Genomic DNA, 20,865 nt, shown 5'->3' with positions numbered 1-20,865 from the left:
CCTATCAAAGGTAGTAGAGAAATTTCACAGAAAACATTTACTGTTTCAGGTGGAAGAAAACAAAGGAAACCATCGGGGTTCCCTAAAGTCATTGTTATGTGTACACAGAGAGGTCATGTGGAAAGCCCCAGTTTCATACTGACCAAAACTCAGCCTGTTTCTGGGAAACTCCCACTTGTGATCATAAGGAAGTTGCGTTGGGTCTATGTAAACATAATTGTTTCCATTTATCTCCTCAACAACCTTCCACTGCACTTCGTACATAGGTTTCTGGATGGGAGAGAGAGAAAGCGAGATTATCTTTGAATGATTAACGTCTTGGTCATGACAGCACTCAGGGGAGAGAACAGGTAAATGGTTACCTGCAAATATTTGTAGGTCAGAATCATCACGACAATGCACATCATACCAGCGACGATTACGAAACCAATCAGCAAAGGCGTGAACAGGGTGTGGGGATGGATTTGTTCTAAAATAAAACAGAAATGTGGAATCACAAATTATTAGACGGATAGGATCTTCGCCGTAACTACTCATCCCGAAACTGAGCCACCTCCCACCTCACAGCCCGTGGCAGGATGCAAAGCTATGAGTCTCAGATCCTCACGTTGGCTATGCCGTACTTGTTATTCAAATGACTTTAGAAATACAACGTTAAACCAGAAGACTGTGGAACAGAAGTTGAGACTTCTGTAGCAGAAGAATAATTTCATGCTGTTTTTCAATGAAAAGCAACATCTGAATGAATTTTGTATTTCAATCAAATTCCTGCCCTGTACAACTTTGAAAAAGGAGCTTCCTTTATGGATGGTTTATATTTTCTTCTCTATGTCTGTCCTGTATATTCCAAATTCTACACTGGGCATGACTGTCTTTTACAACCAAGAAAAACATTTTTAAAGTATTCTTTTCATTACCCTGTCTGAAAAAAAAATCAATGATGTAGAACAATGTAAGATTCTTCCACTTACTACTCAAAAACTGAGAAAATGTAGCATCATTTGGCGCTAGTCTTTGCCAATTCAAAAAAAAAAAAAAAACAAAAAACAAAAAACTGAGCCCTAAAAATGTAGGTGCCCAGTTTCTTTGTCTTCTAACTTTGTACCAATTCATCAAACCGTCTACAAGGATCATTTAACTTATGTTAGGAGAACTAGTCACTCATGAATCAAATTTTAAAGATTTTAAAGAAATCACTTGCTAAAGAGATTTCATAAAAGACAGTGTTAACTTTCTGATACACTGTCTAGCAAAGTGTTAAAACAACTCATTTTAAATATCTGAAATTTTAAACCGAATTTAAATTTTAAATTGTTCTATTTGGGTATAAGGTAAATAGATTCCTCTATGTGCCTTCCCTATCCATTTTCAATGCAGACAACTGTAAACGTACAATTAATTATATACATATAGAAGACACACGTGCGCACACATGCACACATGTAAAATGTAGAAAGTAGCATGGGTTAAATGACTCTGGTAGAAGCATAAATTCTATTAACAAACTGGAACGAAATGAAACAAGATGACAGTACGAGGACAGCATGGTGGGATGATGCATTACCAGAAATGACACGGCTAATGTTGGAATGGATTTAGAATCATGACTGATATGGTAGACAGAGCCTCAACATCCCCTTAAATTGGATTAAAAAGAAATATACCTTTGCTGTTACCTTTAAATGCAAAGTTAAAATAGGCAGAAGTCTTGCCCACATCGTTGTAGGCCTTACACTCAACCGTGCCATTGTGCTTGAAGGCACCTGAATCTATGGAGCTCTGAACCACCAGTTTTCCAAAGGCTGGCCCAGAAGAGTTCTGTATCTGCACATCCACGGGCAGTACAGGAGCAGAGCACCTAGGGAAGAAAACAACCACCCAGGCTTACTCTAGGAAAAGAAATAAACACGTGCAATACTTAAAACAAAGCTAGACGTTCATAATCAATAAAAAATTTCCTTTTACAATTGTCAGCGTGTGACGAGGAATGGGCACTTCCGCGGCCTAGGAGGCAAGAAAAGCACCGTGGACGAGAAGAAAGACGAGAGGAGGCTTTGGAGTCACGTGTGGGCTTGAATCCTGACAAGTTGCTTAAACTCTGCACGATGCAGTTCCTACAGATGTAAACACCCAGACGGGGCGATGGTAACACCCCTCGTGAGCAGTTACTGAAAGGATTCGAAATGCAGTACATAAATGGCTGGCATAGACGCTAGTACACAGGAGATCCTTATACGTAAAAAATATTTGAAAGGGTGTGTGAATGGCTGACATGAAATAGCGTGAACTATCTACAAGGTTGAGGACCGGAAGAGACTCAAAGCAAGGACTGGAGTTGGAGGTTCTAAGAAGGGAGGGCCAGTCGAACCGCAGGTGACAAAGACCGCTGCCACCATGAGCCGTCCTTTTCAGGGGCCACACCCTGACCACTCTCTGCTAAACTTAGCCACTTCCTATTCCCTTCTTGACACCTACTTGTTAGCTGTTTATTCTGTCTCTCGTCTGTCTCTACATACTGGAATATAAACTCATAAGGCAGAGACTCGGGTGTGTTCTGTTCGTTAGAACGGCGCCCAGCACACCGCTGGCACTCTATAAACATGTGCTGAATGACTGTCACTGCTGGGCTTGCTTCTATTGTGGGCATCCTCTCCTGGGGTCTTGAACTCTCCTTATGATTTCTCGAAAGAAAATATTCTACTAAAACTCAGCTGAAAACAACAATCCTATGTCACCTCTCCAACTTACTGTGTGACAAAGAGGTCTATTCTATGAAAAATAACATTTCCACTATGATCCGGACGCACATCCAATTGTGATGTTAAACTGGGCTTTTAAAGCCCGAGCATAAAATAGCAATTGATGGATAAAAACAGCGCTGTTGACCCCGTTTTCAACTTCAGGTAATGCGAAAGGACAATTTAAGGCTTAAGTGCGGCTTGTGCGGGAGAAGCACCCGGTGCCAGATGTTCTCTGCTCAGGAGCTGGGCACCTAATCAAGGAGAAACCCTTTCGAAAACAGGTCGCTTACAAACGCCATATGTACGTTGTAATTGTGCGATCATTACTTTTTTGGTAACTTGGCAATTAACTTCCGAGGTAATTTTTTCATGATAACTACAGCCACGCTTCCCACACACATTACCCCCTGTGTATAGAATGGAAATCTAATTACTCTGTCCTGCAAAATTGCTTTATCTACCTGCAGGCTAGAAATTGCATGATAAATCCAGAAAGATAACCACCAAAATAGAGAAAGTCATTCCGTAATCATTTTTCAGCAAACAAAATTAATGTTGACCATGAAAAATACAGCAATTATCCCCTCTAAAAAGCCACATGGCTAGAAAAAAAAAAAAATCATCAAAACAAAGCTTTTGCAAAAAAAAAAGTCTGGAAAACATTTGAAATTCAACTGAATTGCACAGTCCTTCCCCTCTGCATTTTAAGCAGTGCCAAAAATAGTCATCTCACCTCTGCTCAGTTCCTGGACAAAAATACCAATCTATTGTGGGCTCGGGAAACCCTGCTGCCACACACTGGAGCATGCCATTCACCAGCCTGTCGTAAGTCAGGATTTCTGGTTTTGCTGCAAGAAAAGAGAAATGGCCATATGTCAGACTGCTGGAAAACCTCTGCAAGATTCCCTCCACTCCCTTTCTAGTCCTTAGAACCTTCCTGAGGTCAGGGTCCCCCTCCAAGCCCCCAGAAAGGCTTTCACAGCTCCAGCTGCCCAGCCCCAGCAGGGACCATCCACACCCTGCAGATGTACAGGTCTCCTAGAACCCTCTATTCCAGGGATGGTGGCTGATAGAGGTTGCAGGGCCACCTGGCAGGGCTTCTGCTTCCAGTGGGGGGACTCTAGAAAGACTGCTTGTCATCAAGGCTCTCGGCTTCCCAGCTGCTGTAAAGGCGAAAGTCCTGCTTAACGATTCCCGCCAATGGGGTTTCAAGTTCTTGTACCTGCCACGGGCGCTTCAAGTTATTGTGGGAACTGGCATGGATGAGATTAGGAGCTGTTACAGGAAAAGAAAAGCCCCACTCTTTCTCTTTCTCACAAATTTTCTCCTTTAACAGGGTGGAAGGGGTGGCACCGTTAAAGATCTGAATCGCTCTATTTAGAAGGAAGTGAAAACATGAGAGCAAAATACAATATGGGCTTTTAACACCAAATCTTTGTTTCAAATGCAAAACATGAACAGAAAATTAGACGAGAAAAACCAGCCCAAGAGTTTTTGCTCATCCGTATATCTGAAACTGAATATAACCATCTTTGCAAATTGTATCAGCAGGAATGCTCTAATTTGCCATTTCTGTGTAACTACAGTAATCAACTGATATTCAAGAATTCCAAATGTTTGAAGTTATTTCTAAAGGGAAAGCAAGACGAACTTCTGTTCAGTTGTTCTAATGGCAATTTGCTGAAGGATTCTGACCCTTGGAGAATGAGTAGGCTAAGCTGGAGGCATCCTGATGGCAGGGACGGTGACGTGGGCACCCTGTACTTGGAGGGGCAGCATTCGTTGTGCCAAGTCTAAGCACAGAACCACAGGGGGCCATGTGCACAGCAGACAGATCTGAGCACGAGCTCCTACACCTCGCAGTTCTCTGACCTTGAGAAAGCTTCTGAATCTCTCTCTAAATTTGTTTGCTCAACAGAAATGGGAGGAAAATGTAAACTGGGAATCATAACAGTGCCCATCTCCTAGGGATGTTGAGACAATTAAATGAGATGGAGCATATCAAGAGCTAACAATGAGCCATAGAAATGAACCAACCCATTTATTATTAATTATTATTACTGATTCCATGATTCTTTTCTAAGCGGAGCACTCATTCTCCTTGGTTAATCAAGTTTGCTACAGATTAAGTTAACTGTATTTGCCACTCTAAATACTCTCTTCCATGATCTAAAAATTGTTTAAGATAGTCTGGTAATGTGTATGTCTAAACCTGATGCACTGGGAATTAAACACCAATTATGTGGCAACTGATAGGGAAAATAGACGTGGTGTGAGAAGGACAGACTAACAGATCAGAAGCTTAGGAAGTTTATTTCCCCAAAGGAAGGGGACACTGATAAATGACATCTTTGTAGAGCTACCTCTCAGCACCTCACCTCCTTGGAGGCAAAGGAGTTGGCAGGGATCAGAGTGTCCACATGCATGACACACCCACCTGTCACTCAACCTGGCCCTGCTGATGGGCAGGCCATTTGGCTACTACACACAAAAGAGCAACTCTCCAAAACAATCTCAAGGTAGGGGCATCCTTGAGAGTTTGGCTCCGATGCCAGCTTTCACAAATAGAGCAAGAAGACAAGCCATCATCTTGCAAAAGCATCCATCTGGCAAGTTTCATTTAATTATCACGGGCAACTGTGTGATCGGGCTGAAAAGTAGGGCATAACACACACAAAAAAATCAGTGGACCCTTAGGAGAATGCTACCTGTTGGAGATTGAAGGTGCCATACGGTGGGTCTCTCCAGACTCAGTTTAAGTGTCACCTTTTTTTCAAAGGAACTCCCAACTCTCTGAAGCCAAGTTGATTGGTCTCTCTCCTTATTTCCGAAGCACTTCAGAGCACCTGACACTGTCATGCAAGATCTCGGTCTGCCTCCTCCATCTGACTAGATGTTCTCAAGGGCAAGAACCACATCCTATTGACTGACTGAGGCTTTGACTCCTAGCTCAGAGTCTGACCCACGGCAGACACACAGTAAGAGCTGCTGAATGAGTTAGGTCCTACCCAAAGGAACAAGTCTCTTAGATCCCAAAGGCATTCAGTGAGAGTCACAAGAAGGGACCTGGGAGAAGAGCCTAATGGTGACTGTCCTAGGTAGGGGCCCTATTTCTACTATTCTTGCAATAGAGGGCCATGAGATAAGAAATCCACAAGTATGCATGAGCATGTGAATTTCTTAATACCAAGATTAATGATTAAAGGGTCTACACATAGAGAGCAGAGATAACTGGATAGAACTCAAATGGGAATCACGTTCATAACACAGACTTACTCCTAACTACATTTCCTTTTATATGCATACTTCCTAATGCCCCTAATGCTACATGATGGGTTTTCAGTAGAATTAACTTGAACTCCATAGGGGAAAAAAGGGTGAAAGGATACCTTAGACATTAACAATGATAAGTTATCTCTGGGTGGTGGACTTACGGATAGTTTCTATTTTATTCTTTTGCCTTTATTTTCTAATTTTATTTTACAATGGACCTGTAGCTAAATATGAATCTATAAAACATTTTTTAATTAAAAAATTGGAACAGCTCAAAATTATATAATCGATTACATTTAGCTTTGGTTACAAGGGCGCTAATATCCAAGCCTTCTAGCATGACACCTGGTGGCAGTTATACAACAGCCGTGGCTGGCACCGGTGCAGTCCGGCTGGCCTATTTGTTCCCGTGTACCGGCTAATTAAGCAGTTTTTTTTTTTTAAGCTACTATTCCAGGTGGGTCATAACCTGAGGCTAATTGAGCAGCTTTTATCCTGTTAGGTCTTAGGTTGGCCAACCAAGCTCACAGGGTCCTAAACTTTCAATGTGCATTAGATTCACCAAGGGAAGAGGTTAAATGCAGATTCCTGGGCCCCACCTGCCGAGAGTCAGTAAGCTGAGGATCTGATCCAGAAATGCGCTTTTTAAAAGTACAGTTAAGGGATCCAGTCGGGGCCAGGACTACAGTGAGGCAAGAGAAGCACTTAGGACAGAAAATCTAAGAAGGCACTAACCCTAAAGGCCTCGCGAATGGGTACCTGGGAGCCAGCACCTCCTTAAATTTTGCACCCTGGGTGCTCTTTCTCGGCTCGCCCTCGCCCTGGCCTTGTCTGTAATGTTGGTGATGAGAGACCTCAATCTGAAAAGGCTAAGTTGCACTGGCACAGTGTAGGCTGTACGTGGCAAGTTGCATTATGAAAATGTTTAATGCATAAAGAGTGAGCTAGGTAGATATCTAATTCCTAAAAATGAAAATCTGGGCTCATCTGCATTTTTTAAGTGCTTCAGTGCACCGCGTTCGGCATTAAATATACATTTTGCTTTCAAAGATACATAACTCTCCGCAGTTCTTTAGGTTAAATCTGAGCTGTGGTCTCTTAGATATTCTACAATACGCAGTATACCAAATGACACGTTCCTTAATTCCTCCCAAGTTGGAGGTTTAGATAAGCCTAAGAGGTGTCTAAGTTATCCATTTCCTGCAGAGATTTAAAAAAAATAGCCTTTTTTCTTTCAAAAACATGGTGGGCCTGAATTATTCCGGTATCTCTCACAGCACTGGTCAGCTTGTAGGCAGATTTCAGAATGCTTGTAACTCTACTGAGAATTTATCACTCATGCAGTTACAACTCCTAAACATCCAGTGATTCACCCCAACAGATTTGTGATCTTGAAAAACAATCCTTTTCATCACCATCAGGTCCACGAGGAAGGCAAGAACAGAATAAATTTTAAGAGCACAGCACAAATACCGAAGCTGAGGGCTGGCAGCGGCTGGGAGGCGGTACACGTAAGTGGGGGGGCAGGTCTTTCCTCACGTAAGCACGGGGAAGGGTCTTTGAGTAGAGCTCTTCTCTCACCCAACCACCTCACCCAACTCCTGCTATAAAGGTGCGTTCTACAGTCAGCAGGACAAAGAACACAGACTCAAATCTCCCCATGATAAAAGACTAAATGGAGGAGCATGAAGGTGAATTCCTATTTTTGCGATTCCAGGTTTGCCGGTGGTTAACCGTGATGCAGCAACACTTTTCTGCAAATTTGTCACTATCCTGGTTTTGGTCTGGGTGAAACCTACATTCATGCCATAATACCATTATAATAGAGGAATTTAAGTCAGCTAAAATAGGAGTATAAAAATAACTCAAGTTAACTTTACTTATAATGAAAGGAATATTATACTTTTTAAAAAATCCCCGGAATAGATATTTTGGAAACCTACTGTGTTTTATACATTCTTAAAGATATCCAGAAATTGAATGTATGGGCACTTTAACAGAAGTCTAACAAACAAAACAAAACTTCCAACTACAATCTCCTGCACTCAGATATTAACAGAGTGTCTATCATTTTAAAAAGCAAAAAAGTCATTCTCTTAATGCAGTGATGCTCTAAAGCAGGGGTGGGCAAACTTACTTGCTGTAAAGGGAAGATAAATTATTTCAGGAAATACTATCGACTTGTGGGCCATAAGGTCTCTCTTGCAACTCAACTCTGCAGCCGTGGTACACATGTAGCCATAGACATTATATAAACCAGTGGGCAGGGGCTATGTTCCAATAAAACTTTACTTACGGACACTGAAATCTGAATTCATCTCATGAAATCACCTCCTGGTTTTTCTTTTTTTCAAATATTAAAAATTAAAAAAAAAAAATTCTTAGTTCGTAGGCCATTCAAAAACAGGCTGTGGGTCAAATCTGGCCTGCAGGCTGTAGTTGGCCAAGCCGTGTTCTAAATAGCAATCAAAAAGAAACCCCAATCATGAGATTAAGTTGAAAAATGATGAAAGTGCTTGGAGAAAGCCTTGCTCAGTCAGAATCACTGTGTTCAATTTACACGAGCACAGCTGCTGTGTCACCCAGACTTGGGGAGGAAGACGTGTACACACATCACCATGCAGCTCTGCTTGCTGCCAAAGAGTGCTGGCATGGATAAAAGGCTATTTTTCTACTCTGTGAAAGTAGCTAATTCATTAGGCCCCATAATTCAGAAGTGGAGGAGAAGGGTACTGACAGAATGCCCATGGAAACATTATGTACCTATTCTTGGATTAATTTAAATTTCACCACATTACAGCGACCCTGTAGACATCTGTAAATGAAGGAGGCTAACTTGATGTAAAAACACATGGCTCAATTGAAAAGAAAATTCCCCCAGAGTGGGAGTTCCACAATTTAAAAGGGACTGACTGCATATGCTGCTTTTAGGGAAGAATATATGTATGAAGTTCAGGGTCAAGTCCAGCAGAAGTTTACATAGTTGCATACCTAAGCCTGTTTCTCCTGCTTCTTCCCATAAACATAAAAAATATGGCCAGATCTCAGAAACAGGGGCAACGAAGGGCCTATAGATCCAGAGAGGTTACCTTATTCTCTAACAGGTTCAGTGCTAAAATAAATTCCCCCAAATTGGCAACACCCCCCCCCAAGACCAAATTTCTTATGAGATATGAAGGGAACAGTAATGATACCAACCCTGCATGCGGGAAAAGCATTTTGTTTAGTTCAGAGCTACATCTGTTAAATGTTTTGCAGGATAGAAGAGAATCTACTTTAAAATGTCCATACGACCTAAAGTGATCTACAGAATTAATGTAATCCTTATGAAAATATCATCCTCATTCTTTACAGATCTAGAAAAAAATAATTCTACGTTTTGTATGAAACCAGAGAAGACCTCGTATAGCCAAAGCAATCTTAAGCAAAAAGAACAAATGGGGAGGCATCAGTCTACCAGACTTCAAGTTTTACTACAAGACTATAGTAACCAAAACAGCATGGTACTGGCAAAAGAACAGAGATATAGACCTTTGGAACAAGACTGAGAACCCAGACATAAAACTATCTTCATATTGTCATCTAATATTCAACAAAGCAGACAAAAATATACATTGGGGAAAAGACTCTCTATTCAATAAATGGTACTGGGAAAACTGAATAACCACATGCAGAAGATTGAAACTGGATCCTCACCTCTCACAAAAATCAATTCACAATGGATAACAGACTTAAACCTAAGGCATGAAACCATAAGAATTCTAGAAAAAAATGTAGGGAAAACTCTTAGAGTCATCGGCCTAGGCAAACAATTTATGAAGAAGACCCCAAAGCAATCACAGCTGCAACAAAAATAAACAAATGGGACCTGATCAAATTAAAAAGCTTCTGTATAGCCAAGGAAACTATTATTAGAGTGGATAGACAACCTACAGAATGGGAGAAAATATTTGCATTCTACATATACAATAAAGAGTTGATAACAAGAATCTATATAGAACTTAAGAAAATTAACAAGAAAAAAAATCAAACAACCCCATCAATAAATGGGCAAAGGACATGAACAGAAACTTTTCAAAAGAAGACAGAATAACGGCCAGCAAACATATAAAAAAGTGCTCAACATCTCTAATCATTAGGGAAATGCAAATAAAAACCACAATGAGATATCACCTAACTCCAGTGAGAATGGCCTTTATCAAAAAGTCTCAAAACAATAAATGCTGGCATGGATGTGGAGAGACTGGAACACTCACACAGTGCTGGTGGGACTGCAAATTAGCACAACCCGTGTGGAAAGTAATTTGGAGATAGCTCAAAGAGCTAAAAATAGAACTACCATTTGATCCAGCAATCCCACTACTAGGCATCTACACAAAGGAAAAAAAGACATTCTATAATAAAGACATCTGCACTTGAATGTTTATAGCAGCACAATTCACAATTGCAAAGATGTGGAAACAATCCAAGTGCCCATCAATATATGAGTGGATTAATAAAATGTGGTATATGTATACCATAGAATACTACTCAACTACAAATACAATGGTGAACTAGCACGTCTTATATTATCCTGGATAGAGCTGGAGCCCATCCTTCGAAGTGAAGTATCACAAGGATGGAAAAACATGCACCACATGTACTCACCATCAAATTGGTACTAACTGATCAACACTAAGGTGCTCACATGGACGTAATATTCATCGGGTGCCAGTCAGGTGGGAGGGGGGTAGTGGGGATGGATAAACTCACAACTAATGGATGCGGAGTGCATTGTATGGGGGAAGGACATGCTTGTAGCCCTGGCTTGGGTGAGGCAAAGGTATTACATGTAACTAAAATGCTTGTATCCCCATAATATTCTGAAATTAAAAAGTAAGTTGCCAATACACCTTTTTTTTCCCAGTTTAAATGTCTATAACAACTCTTGCATCCACAGAGATTCTCTTTATAAGGAGAAAGAGATTAGAGGTGTCACATCAAAAACAACACTTATAGTTCCCAAGCAATTTGACAACAAAAACTCATTTCAAGTTCAGGAAGAGAAAATAAAAACAGAGTTCAAACACTGTCAGACATCTCAAATGAACACACATTATCCATGAAAAGATTAATGTGAAAAGGCGAGCACCTATTTTTACATCGATTAGCTACCACACCAAGAAGATCTGAAAATTATTCCTTAATTTAGAACTGTCCTGAAAGCTAGCACAGTGTATCTGTCACCTCCCGTGTAGAAGACCCAGAGCGTACGACAGATGATAACCTTATTAACTTCCAGGCACTTAAGCAAGGTCACTCATTGGAGATTAAACAAGATAATTAGGAACTTTAAAATTCAGTCACATCATCTTAGGAGGTCCTGCCTCACTCCTTCATGTCTCGAGATTGCGTCAGACATGGACTAAAGAAATTACGAAAGGTGCAAACAATGAGATCCCAAATGATGCTGTAGGAGAGTATTTTATGACATGGGAAGGTATTCACAGTGCCTTTGTTGTGCAGCTCCAAAAAACTTGGTTACGAAGCAATATGACCTCATTTTTGTTAAAAAAAAAAAAAACCACTTCTAAAAATGGTCTGTAAGAATATACATAAGGACTATTAGTAATGGTAATCTATAAAATGTAAATAAACATAGAAAGTTAAACTTAAAACTTGCGTGATTTTTATTTTTGCTTATTTACATTTTCTAGTTTTTCTATCCTTCAGATAACACTTTCGTAATAAGAAAAAATTAACCCACGTCCACAAACGTTTGCACTAACCAAGCTATATCCCAGTCACTGGGGCAGCCTTACAGCAAGCTCTCAAAAGCAAGTCAGTAAATCAGAAAGGAATTCTACTGAGCACTAGCTTTATTAATATTTAAAAATATTGTTTACGATAGAAGTTTAAAAGAATCCATGTAATGGGGAATCCATGTAATGGGGGGGCAACGCTAAAAAGCAAAGATCAAAAATCGATAAATGTGTTAGTAGCAAGTTGTAAAATTTTTAGCCTCTAACACAAGTAATGGTTTGGGCACCCATGTGTTTGGAAGGTCCTATCATTTTTTAAAAATGGAAATAGAAAACAAACAGGTTAAGTAGTAGGAAAATACTTTTTGCCTTCCAAAAACAGTAAAGTTTTAGTAACTTTGCTCTCTTTGCTTTGTAAGGATATTGAAAGGCACAGTGGACCAACGGCCCAAAACTGAGCAGTCCTCGAAGGTAAGTCTGCCGTTAATGTTTTAGTCTGGGTGACAGTCTCTGAGGTTCCAGCCAGGTAGGGGACCCAGAGGGCTGGCGAACAGGTGGAGCCATCCACATGGCTGGCTCCACAGGTCCACCTGTGATCACTTTTGGCAACTGGCAGGTTGGCCACTTGCTCTACTTGCAGGACTTTGCACTTACAGTGGCTTCTCCCTAGAATTGGTTCACCCATCCATAACTGGATTTAACTATGACCAAAAATACAAAAAAGGCAGCCCAGACTTTGCAAATGTGATCAAAGGGGAACTTTCGCCTCAGGAGGTCTTATTCTGGGTCATTTATTGCTTTGGCCGATTTTGGCATACTGTGTGATCTATAAATAATCACTAACACCAGACAGGATGTTAATTACATGAGGCAGTGATTTAGACATAATACGTTATTTAGCATTTCCTTAAATTGTTTAATTGTTTCTCAATCCCCTGTTAACACTCTTCCATAAATGGAGTGAAATGGTGACTTTGAGAGTTAATCCGTTGCAGTTCAGCAGTCGTTCGGGTGTCTAATCTAGCTCAACATTAAGTGTGTCCTACACGTAAGCCCCGTGATGAAAGGTGAGCCTTTAGTTCTTAATGTCTGCCTCCCTATACCATCACCTGAGGACCATCACTCCCGCCCCACTGGCTGAGGGTTGTCATGAAAGGATCAACCTTGAAGATCAGAGAGAGATGTATTCATGACCTCCAAATACCACTTGTCACACATTTTAAATGCATAACACTGATCTGGAAATGCTATCAGATAATGTTTGGAAGTATTATTTTAAGGTTACTGGATCTTCTTACAATCATTCCAGAGATTTGAAAAATAATTGATTTATCATATCAATCATAATTTCTTTCTATAATTATGTAGATTACTTCAGGATTCACAAGGGTATTTGAAATTAGAAGCCAAAATAACTTACAGAATATGTATTTTACAGATTGCCATTTAAGTACACAATACAGTTTGTTATTTGTCCAAGAAATATTGGATGAAGTGGGAAAAAAGCCAAGTGGATAAATTAGGCTTAAAGCGAATATTTGGTAAAAACTTTATGTATGACAATTTAATGTAACCAAAGAGATCATAGGATCCTATACAAGTAGCACAGGCATCTTGGTGATGTCATTTTTTCTAATATCTCTAGGAATTTTGGAAAGAGTATTGCCTCTTAAGAACGCATTGGGGGTAAGGTTTGAGGTTTTTAGAATTCTATATTCCTTTGAATTTTCATTTGCAAGAAAAACAAATCACCATTTTCACTGAAGGGTATCAAACATTTTAGAACTAAGAATTTGATTTCTATATACGTCTTAGATAAGCAATTCCAAGAATAATTATAATAATGCAAATTCAATGCAAAGAAGCACTGATTTTGCTTTTTTTTTTTTTTTTTAATGAAAGTTCCCATCAGTGTCCACTGGAAGTTCTACTTGAAGATGGCAAACATGTTACAGCTCTTGGTCATTATAAACCACTTTGAATGTCACTGAGACACGTTAACAGACCCATGTATCTCATGGCTTGGTTAGAGAGGTTAAAAAGAGTATTAAAACATTTTCAAGCTTACCATGCTATATATTTAATTGTTCTCTTAACACAAATCATCAGGGCACAAGTTAAGTCTTCCATGTAAGTGATTAAGACACACCTCCCCCCATATATTCAAATCTACATGTGGAATTTTCAAAACAAATGGATTTTTCAATCACCAAACATTTAACCATTCCAAATCAAGGATTTTCACTAGCATCTCCTGTAGCTGAATCTATCAAGCAATTATGCATCAGTGGCACTGAGTTAAGAGTAACCTAAATTTCTGCACTAATGACATGCATTCATTATTCTGATATTTATTAATTCTAATTTTTGCAGAACACAATTCCTTCCGTCCTTGAACCTGAGTTTATTCACAGAATAAACCGTATAGTACACCTATGCATGTAATTGGCTCAGCTAAAATGATGTCAAAATGAACACAACTGTTCCAAGTTTTAAACTTTGAAACTATTTTAGCTTTTGGTTTTAAAATTTAACACACAAAAAAATCCGACCCTATAATAATGTTAACTAAAATTTTTTTCAACCTCCCCTCCGCCAAAAAAAAAAAAAAAAAAAATCAACAAACAAATCAGCTAACTCTATTTGTAAAGAGCAACTTGGACATACTTCACATGAGGCAGACAATTTAAGGTTCACACAAAAATGCTACCTCTGTCAAAGCATTTGGCAATCAAGATATCCAATGTGCTAAGTAAGTGAACTAAATGCCTTTGTCAGTTTACTCTCTGTAACAAACTGACATCAAGAAGACTTTCAGAAGAGCTTAACCTGAGAAGACAGAGCCTATGTTATCTTCATCCCCATCTCCGGCAAGATGAAGCAGGACCTCAGTGAACGCCGGGTGGGTATCTGAGACTCAGGCTCCGGAATATAGGAAAGGCCTCCTATTAACAGGGAATCCGAGAAGAGATCATTCTGGAAGATTCACGGCATACCCCATCTAGTTTCAAACAGGCATGAGTTCACCAGCAGAAGTGATTAAAACTGATCCTGTCGGATGGCAAATTAGCCTGGTGAGTAAAATGGTAGTTATTCTGTCCCCCAGAGAAAAGCCGGAAACGTCTTTCTGAGGTCAATGTCTCGTGACCAACCGGTAGACCACACACTGGCAAACGGAAGCACGAAAGAGACATGTCCAAATGCCGCGCTGGCCTGGACGCCAGGGGAAGAGCGCTGGCACAGGGCACCTGACTCGATAAAGCTCCCAAATGCTGAGCTGCTCACAGTGAGGTCTGCAGTGCAGGCCACGCCCGTGATCTGCTGTCACCCGTCACACAAGAGAGAAGGACAGAAACCGAGAGAAGCATTCAGAACGAGCAATTTGACAGAGTAACTTTTATATCTGCGAAATCTAAAAAACAAAAAATCCCAATCTTGTATTTTGGATATGTCTACTCTTTTTCATTTCACTTTTCTACTAATGGGTTTTTACTGTATTTTTACAAGACGTATTGATCCACAATGAAGTGGGAATCTTAGGGGAAAGAAATCTTTCACCATAGCCAGGTGGAGAAACACCGCACAATAAAGTTCTGCGTGAACAATATGTGTATGATGCTTGCAAGGATACTGATTTACCTGCAGTCATCTCTGAAATCAGTTGAATATTAAGATTTTTCAGATGCAGATAATTTTGCCTGTGTGTAATACACTAAGCTCCTCTGATTAACATTGAAATTAATGAGGGCCAATGAGATACCACATAATCAAAACTGTTCCCTGGAACTGAGATAATAATTAACACGATTCCCTTGGAAGGGCAGAGTCCCGTGGTCAAACAAGTCTGGGATATATGTTGCATCCCATAGTCCCTCCTGGGGAGGCGTGATACACATCAGCATATTAAAGATTCTGGGAAGGCCAGTAATAAAGAAATGTGTTTAATTACACGAATCTGACCCTCTTTATCTAAACTCCTATTAACATCTTATTCAGAAAACACAATTTTTGAAATGCTGATAGAGTCAAACAACTCCAGATTAGCAATTAAAAAATCTGTCCCGGTGTCTCTCATGAGCTGATTCTTTTCTTCATGTATAAATGGATCACTCCACCCACCCCGCCATCCTTGCAGAGCCACAGCACGAAAGGAGGTAATTGTGTGAAATCACCTCCTACAGCAGGTAGGAGCCTTCGGAGCAAGGAATTGGCCCCAACACCCCCTTGTAGCCAACACACATAAAGCGCTCGGCATGGTTCCTAAGTTGTCCTCTAGGAAATGTTCCAGGCTGTCTCCTCATCCCCCCACAGCCAGGATGGCCAATTCCAGTGGTCACCTGTTGAGCCACTCCCCGGGAATTCCGAGTCTTTGGAGGCCTCCCTTACTCTGTCTGGCAGGTATGTGGCGCCTGCCCGCCCTTCCAGGGAAATGCAGATGGGACCCAGAGCAGAGTCAGGAGGATGCCTTGCACTTGGCCAAAGACTCCAGCCAGTAATCGGGTTCCCTCGGCCTCAACCTCAGCACAGATATTTCTCTAAGAAGTGGTGGGGGTGGGGGGGGTGGGAACCACGGCCACGCAGGACTCAGGTGCCCAAGACCACAGCCATCTCCATCCTCAATGACCTGCTACCTTCTCCCACAGTACCCACACGGGACTCGGTCGTGACCCGCTCAGCTGGATCGATACCGCAATCATTTAGTGGAAGAACAATCTAAAGACAAATAATATCACAACCTGGGAAAAAAAAGCCCTATAACAAAGAAATCATGTCAAAGCTTGACAGCATCTCTTTCCCACCTAACACCGTAACCTGGCTCCTATTCCCCCTCTAGCTCCCCATTTCAACAATCAATAATAATGCATTTTCCCTCAAACAGCTGCTATTTTCAACTTCTATGGCTCCTCTGTTTGCTTCAGAGGCAGCACCCAGAATTCGAGCGACTTCTGCAAGGTCATGTGGTCAGCGAAATGTAGGACAAGGAATCGGTTTTCTTACATACTCTTGTAACCACCAAACCACGAGGTCTTTGTTAAGGTCAAAATTATCATGAAACGTTATTTACATAGTACACAACGGAGTTCAGTCCTGCAGCTGTTACAAACACGCGCCTCGACTGAAAATAATAAAACATAAAAAGATAAGCAGCCCTTCGTGTTACTTACTGTTCACGTAAACATTGAATGCTACGGAAGCATTGACGTCAGAATTGGACGCCAGAAATGTGTAAGTGCCTCCTTCGGTCCCTTTTAATCTGGTTAAGTGAAGTTCACTGACGTATCTACGAAGCAAGGACAACAAATCAATCACCTGCGGATGGCCTGCCTTGGAGGGCATGTCTGTTGCAGTTTCTACCTAGAAAAACATGCCGTGTATGGGCAAAAATATGACCCATTTAATTCAGTGTTAACAAAATCTGCAATAACAAATACAAACACACACCCACATTCATATCCCACTGGGACACGTGCCTGTCGTGTGAGCATGCAAAGTGGCGAAAGGCAAAACCCCGTGGAGACCACGGCCGCTCCTGCCCACGGTGCCAGCTTCGACTTCCCTCTCGCCACTGCCCTCAGCTCACCTGCCCGCACCCACCTGTGCCCCGCCTTCACGCAGACACTGCCAGGCACTCTGAGCACGGTCTACACTGCTGCCCTCACCTTCCTTCTGGCCACACCACAAACTCCCGGTTAGGACCCCGAGACTTCTTCCCAGGGTCCGTTGCAGCATATGCTGCTCAAGCTTCTGTTTTACTGTAGGGCCCGTGGATTCGGCTGTGTAGACCGAGCACTCTGCAGCCCTCAGGAGCGTTACAGGCATGGGCTCCAGTGGGGACATGTCGCCTGGGGAGCCCACGACCCACGCCATGCACATGCGTTTCGCACGAGCTGCACACGCAGCGCAGCACACGCAGGGGCCTTGTGCAGACTCCTCACACCGCGGAGCTCCCCGCAGCCCACCCTCCCTCACTCCCACGCTGACTACTGGCTGCTGGCTCACGGCTCTCAAATCCTCACCTCCAGCGCAGACTCCTCTGTCCTACGCCTGCCATATAGAGCAACTCTCCTGCCCCCCAAGCCCACTGCCAGCTAGTAACGACTCTCCCTGCAACCTTCGCCCAAAGATTGTCCCCTGGGGGCTCAGACCCACTTGGGAGTCAACTGCCCGGCCAGGTCCACCGCCCATGAGTGGCTGGCCACCGACAGGGACAGGGCACAGCCCAGCTCAGAGCTCCTGAGGACCACCCTGAGGCTCAGCACCACCCGACCCCATCCTTGCTGTGTCTCCTTGCCTTCCCACCCTGCTTCCTCACCCCCTGGGCAGGTCTCTCTCCTCATAAATCTCTGGCCTCCAAATCCCTGTCTCAGGCTCTGCTTCTAGAGGACTTGACCTCAGATACCTCCTACCTGGACATCTCCACTTGAGAGCCCACTGTCAACCTCAAAGCCCACAAACCCCAGACTGAACTCACCATCCTGCCTCAGAAACGTGCCCCTCTTCCTCCTCCTCTTCCTCTCCTCAGGGGTATGGCCCCCCACCTCCCCAACCTACGAGCATCTTCAGCTCCTCCCTCCTTTTTACAAACAAGAAAACTGAGGCCGAGGTCGTGTGTGCACCTGTGTGCATGCTCTAAACACACAGCACGATGGAATACTCAGACGAGGATGGAAGAGGCAGCCCTGGGCTTCCTTTCTTCACCAGGTGTCTTCTCATGCATTTATGGGCCAGAGAAATCAGATCTGGTGAGTGCAGCGGAAAAGCAGGGAACAAAAGTAGTCCCCAGCAAGGGTCCTCTTCTTACCTGATGTTACTTTCATTCTGAGACTTGGGGTAATCTTCCCATTTATCAGTGAAGCTTCTGTTCATATATATCCACTGCTGGTGCTCAGGTTTGGGGTATGCCTCGTATTCAACAACCAAGTCGACATTTTCTCCATCGTTTACAAATATCGTAGTGTTCATCATGGGGAAGAGATGAATGAATCCTTTATCTAATTAGAACAGAGTAAGACAGAAACCGTCATCCACAACTACCCAACAAAACACACCACCTCATGTTGGAATGACAAAGATAATTGACTGATTTCTGGTATGAACTGGCAGTAACAAGTAAGAGAATTTTAACTAGCCATTTTACGTTGTATTTTGCTCTTTTAATAGAATCACTGTCATACAGTGAGCAAGGATCCACATTTGAAATACTGATTCTCCCATCTCTGTCTCAGAAGCAATTCTCTTAAAGACCTGTCACCCTAAAGCCTTCTAAATCCACCAGTCCTGATGTTTATTAGGTTAAAAAGTATTTGGACTAAACAGTTAGCCCACACCCAGACCCATTATAATTGTGTATGTGTTAAGGGGCCATAAATCTGCAAGGAAAAGAGCACTCTAATGCTTAATAAAAATGTTAAAAGAATGTCCTTTAGTACTTGAGGAAAAATAAACTTAGGTCTTCTAATCATATTGCATATCACAGATAAATCAGAGACAGCATTTTAACAATCAAATTGTATTTTTAACTAAACAACAGAATGGACTCCTGTCAAACTTCTACAGAAGAGGTCATCTTTTGGGCTTTATGGAAGCAAGAGAAGAAAAAAAATTGTAACAGACAAATTTGAATATGTAAACATTGTCAAATGTCTATATAGTAAAATTAATTAAGGTAACAGGAAAAGAGGACAGTAACATATAGAAGGAAAAATGTTCAGCTAAACTAGTAATTAAAATAAGACATCACTTTACACTTTTTAAAAATAGCAAAACTAATTTTAAATAAACTCAGTAATTTTGCAAGTGTGATAAAAAGTAGCACACTGAATTATACACTCTCAACTGGCACAACTCTTTTAGGAAGCACTTAGCAATATAGATTTTTAAAAAATGATCTACTCTTCAATTTAATCCTGTAATTTCCATATGAGAAATCTTCTTAAAAATGGGACAGATAGCTACATGTCAGAAAAAAAGTGCTTTTTATACTAGTTATAACAATTATGAAAATGACAAAATAAGAGAGCTGGTAAATAAATAATGCAGCCCTTAGAAATGCTTATATAATAAAATTAAAAAGTGCTTTAAAAAAGAGCAATAAAATAATCGCCAATCTTATTTTTATAAGCACCATTTATGGAATGTTTACTATGAGCCAAGAACTGCCCTAAGCACTTTAGCACACATTTTACTTAATAATTATGATAAACATTTAATCTTACAATAATACTGAGAGACAGAGCTTATAACCTCTAATTTTTAGATGAAAAAAAATCAAGGCCTTAAAAGCTATCTAGCAGAGCCTAGATTTGATCACAGGTCTGGGAGAAGCCAAGTCTGGCCTCTTCTTGCTATAGTATACCCTCGAGTCTCTGTCTATGTACTTCACGTGAAAGAGAGTGAGAATATGAACAAAATTGTATCTATAGTTAAAACTCTTTAAATAAAAAAATATAATCAATATACCAAAATCTTAAAAATGATTATATCAAGTTAGTAGGAATGCAGGAGAATTTTAACTTTATTTTTCTACATTTTTAAAATTTTTAAATTAATTATAAAATTGAAAATTATCATTCATTAACTTTGGTGCTATCTGGTTAAGTACATTGAAGGTTGGCATTATAGTTTTTACTGCTCTTTAATTTCCTACAGATTCAGAATTGAAAACACAGTCCAAATATGCTTTGTCCATGGTGGCGATAAAGAAAGGATTTTTCAGGTGAGAATGAAAAAAATCATCCAAATGAAAATTAGAAAGAGATGGAAACCACCACCCTGTTTTGATAGCTGAATCATAGAGGATATACCCTCTTAGCATCCTTTAAGGAAATTTAGATTAATTTGGAGGGAATAAATATTTTATCTGAATGCTACCTTGAATTTTCAGATTCTCAAGGTCTTAAAGTCAGCACACAATACAAAATATTCAAATAGTTCACATAATATCTGCAATGAAATTATTTCTCACAATAACCATATACAAAATACTTAAGTGCTGCTGAGTTTCCTACAGTCTAGTTTGCACAATGTTATAATACGTCCTATAGTGGAGCAGAGCTTCCAATTCACGAAGTGTATGAATTACTAGAAGATGGCCAGGCATAGGGGCACAC

At 41.0% G+C, this 20,865-nt stretch overlaps 1 protein-coding gene across 2 annotated transcripts in view; it reads right to left on the bottom strand.

The window, feature by feature from the left end:
- The window catches only part of KIT (KIT proto-oncogene, receptor tyrosine kinase), a 76,960-nt gene that overhangs the window by 12,627 nt on the left and 43,468 nt on the right, over positions 1-20,865 (bottom strand). Inside the window, exons 6-11 of one of the 2 annotated variants that reach the window (XM_045533041.1) lie at positions 18,558-18,747; positions 16,921-17,036; positions 3,475-3,589; positions 1,665-1,858; positions 363-469; positions 144-270 (exon numbers count right to left, since the gene is read on the bottom strand). In XM_045533041.1, coding sequence (XP_045388997.1) covers positions 144-270; positions 363-469; positions 1,665-1,858; positions 3,475-3,589; positions 16,921-17,036; positions 18,558-18,747 — 849 coding nt within the window. The remainder of the gene's footprint in view (positions 1-143; positions 271-362; positions 470-1,664; positions 1,859-3,474; positions 3,590-16,920; positions 17,037-18,557; positions 18,748-20,865) is intronic. The other variant, XM_045533042.1, reaches the window with a different exon arrangement.

The sequence above is a fragment of the Lemur catta genome, chromosome 19 (assembly GCF_020740605.2).
Source record: "Lemur catta isolate mLemCat1 chromosome 19, mLemCat1.pri, whole genome shotgun sequence".
In the NCBI taxonomy this organism is placed as follows: domain Eukaryota; kingdom Metazoa; phylum Chordata; class Mammalia; order Primates; family Lemuridae; genus Lemur; species Lemur catta.
This window is presented reverse-complemented; position numbering and strand designations above follow the sequence as displayed.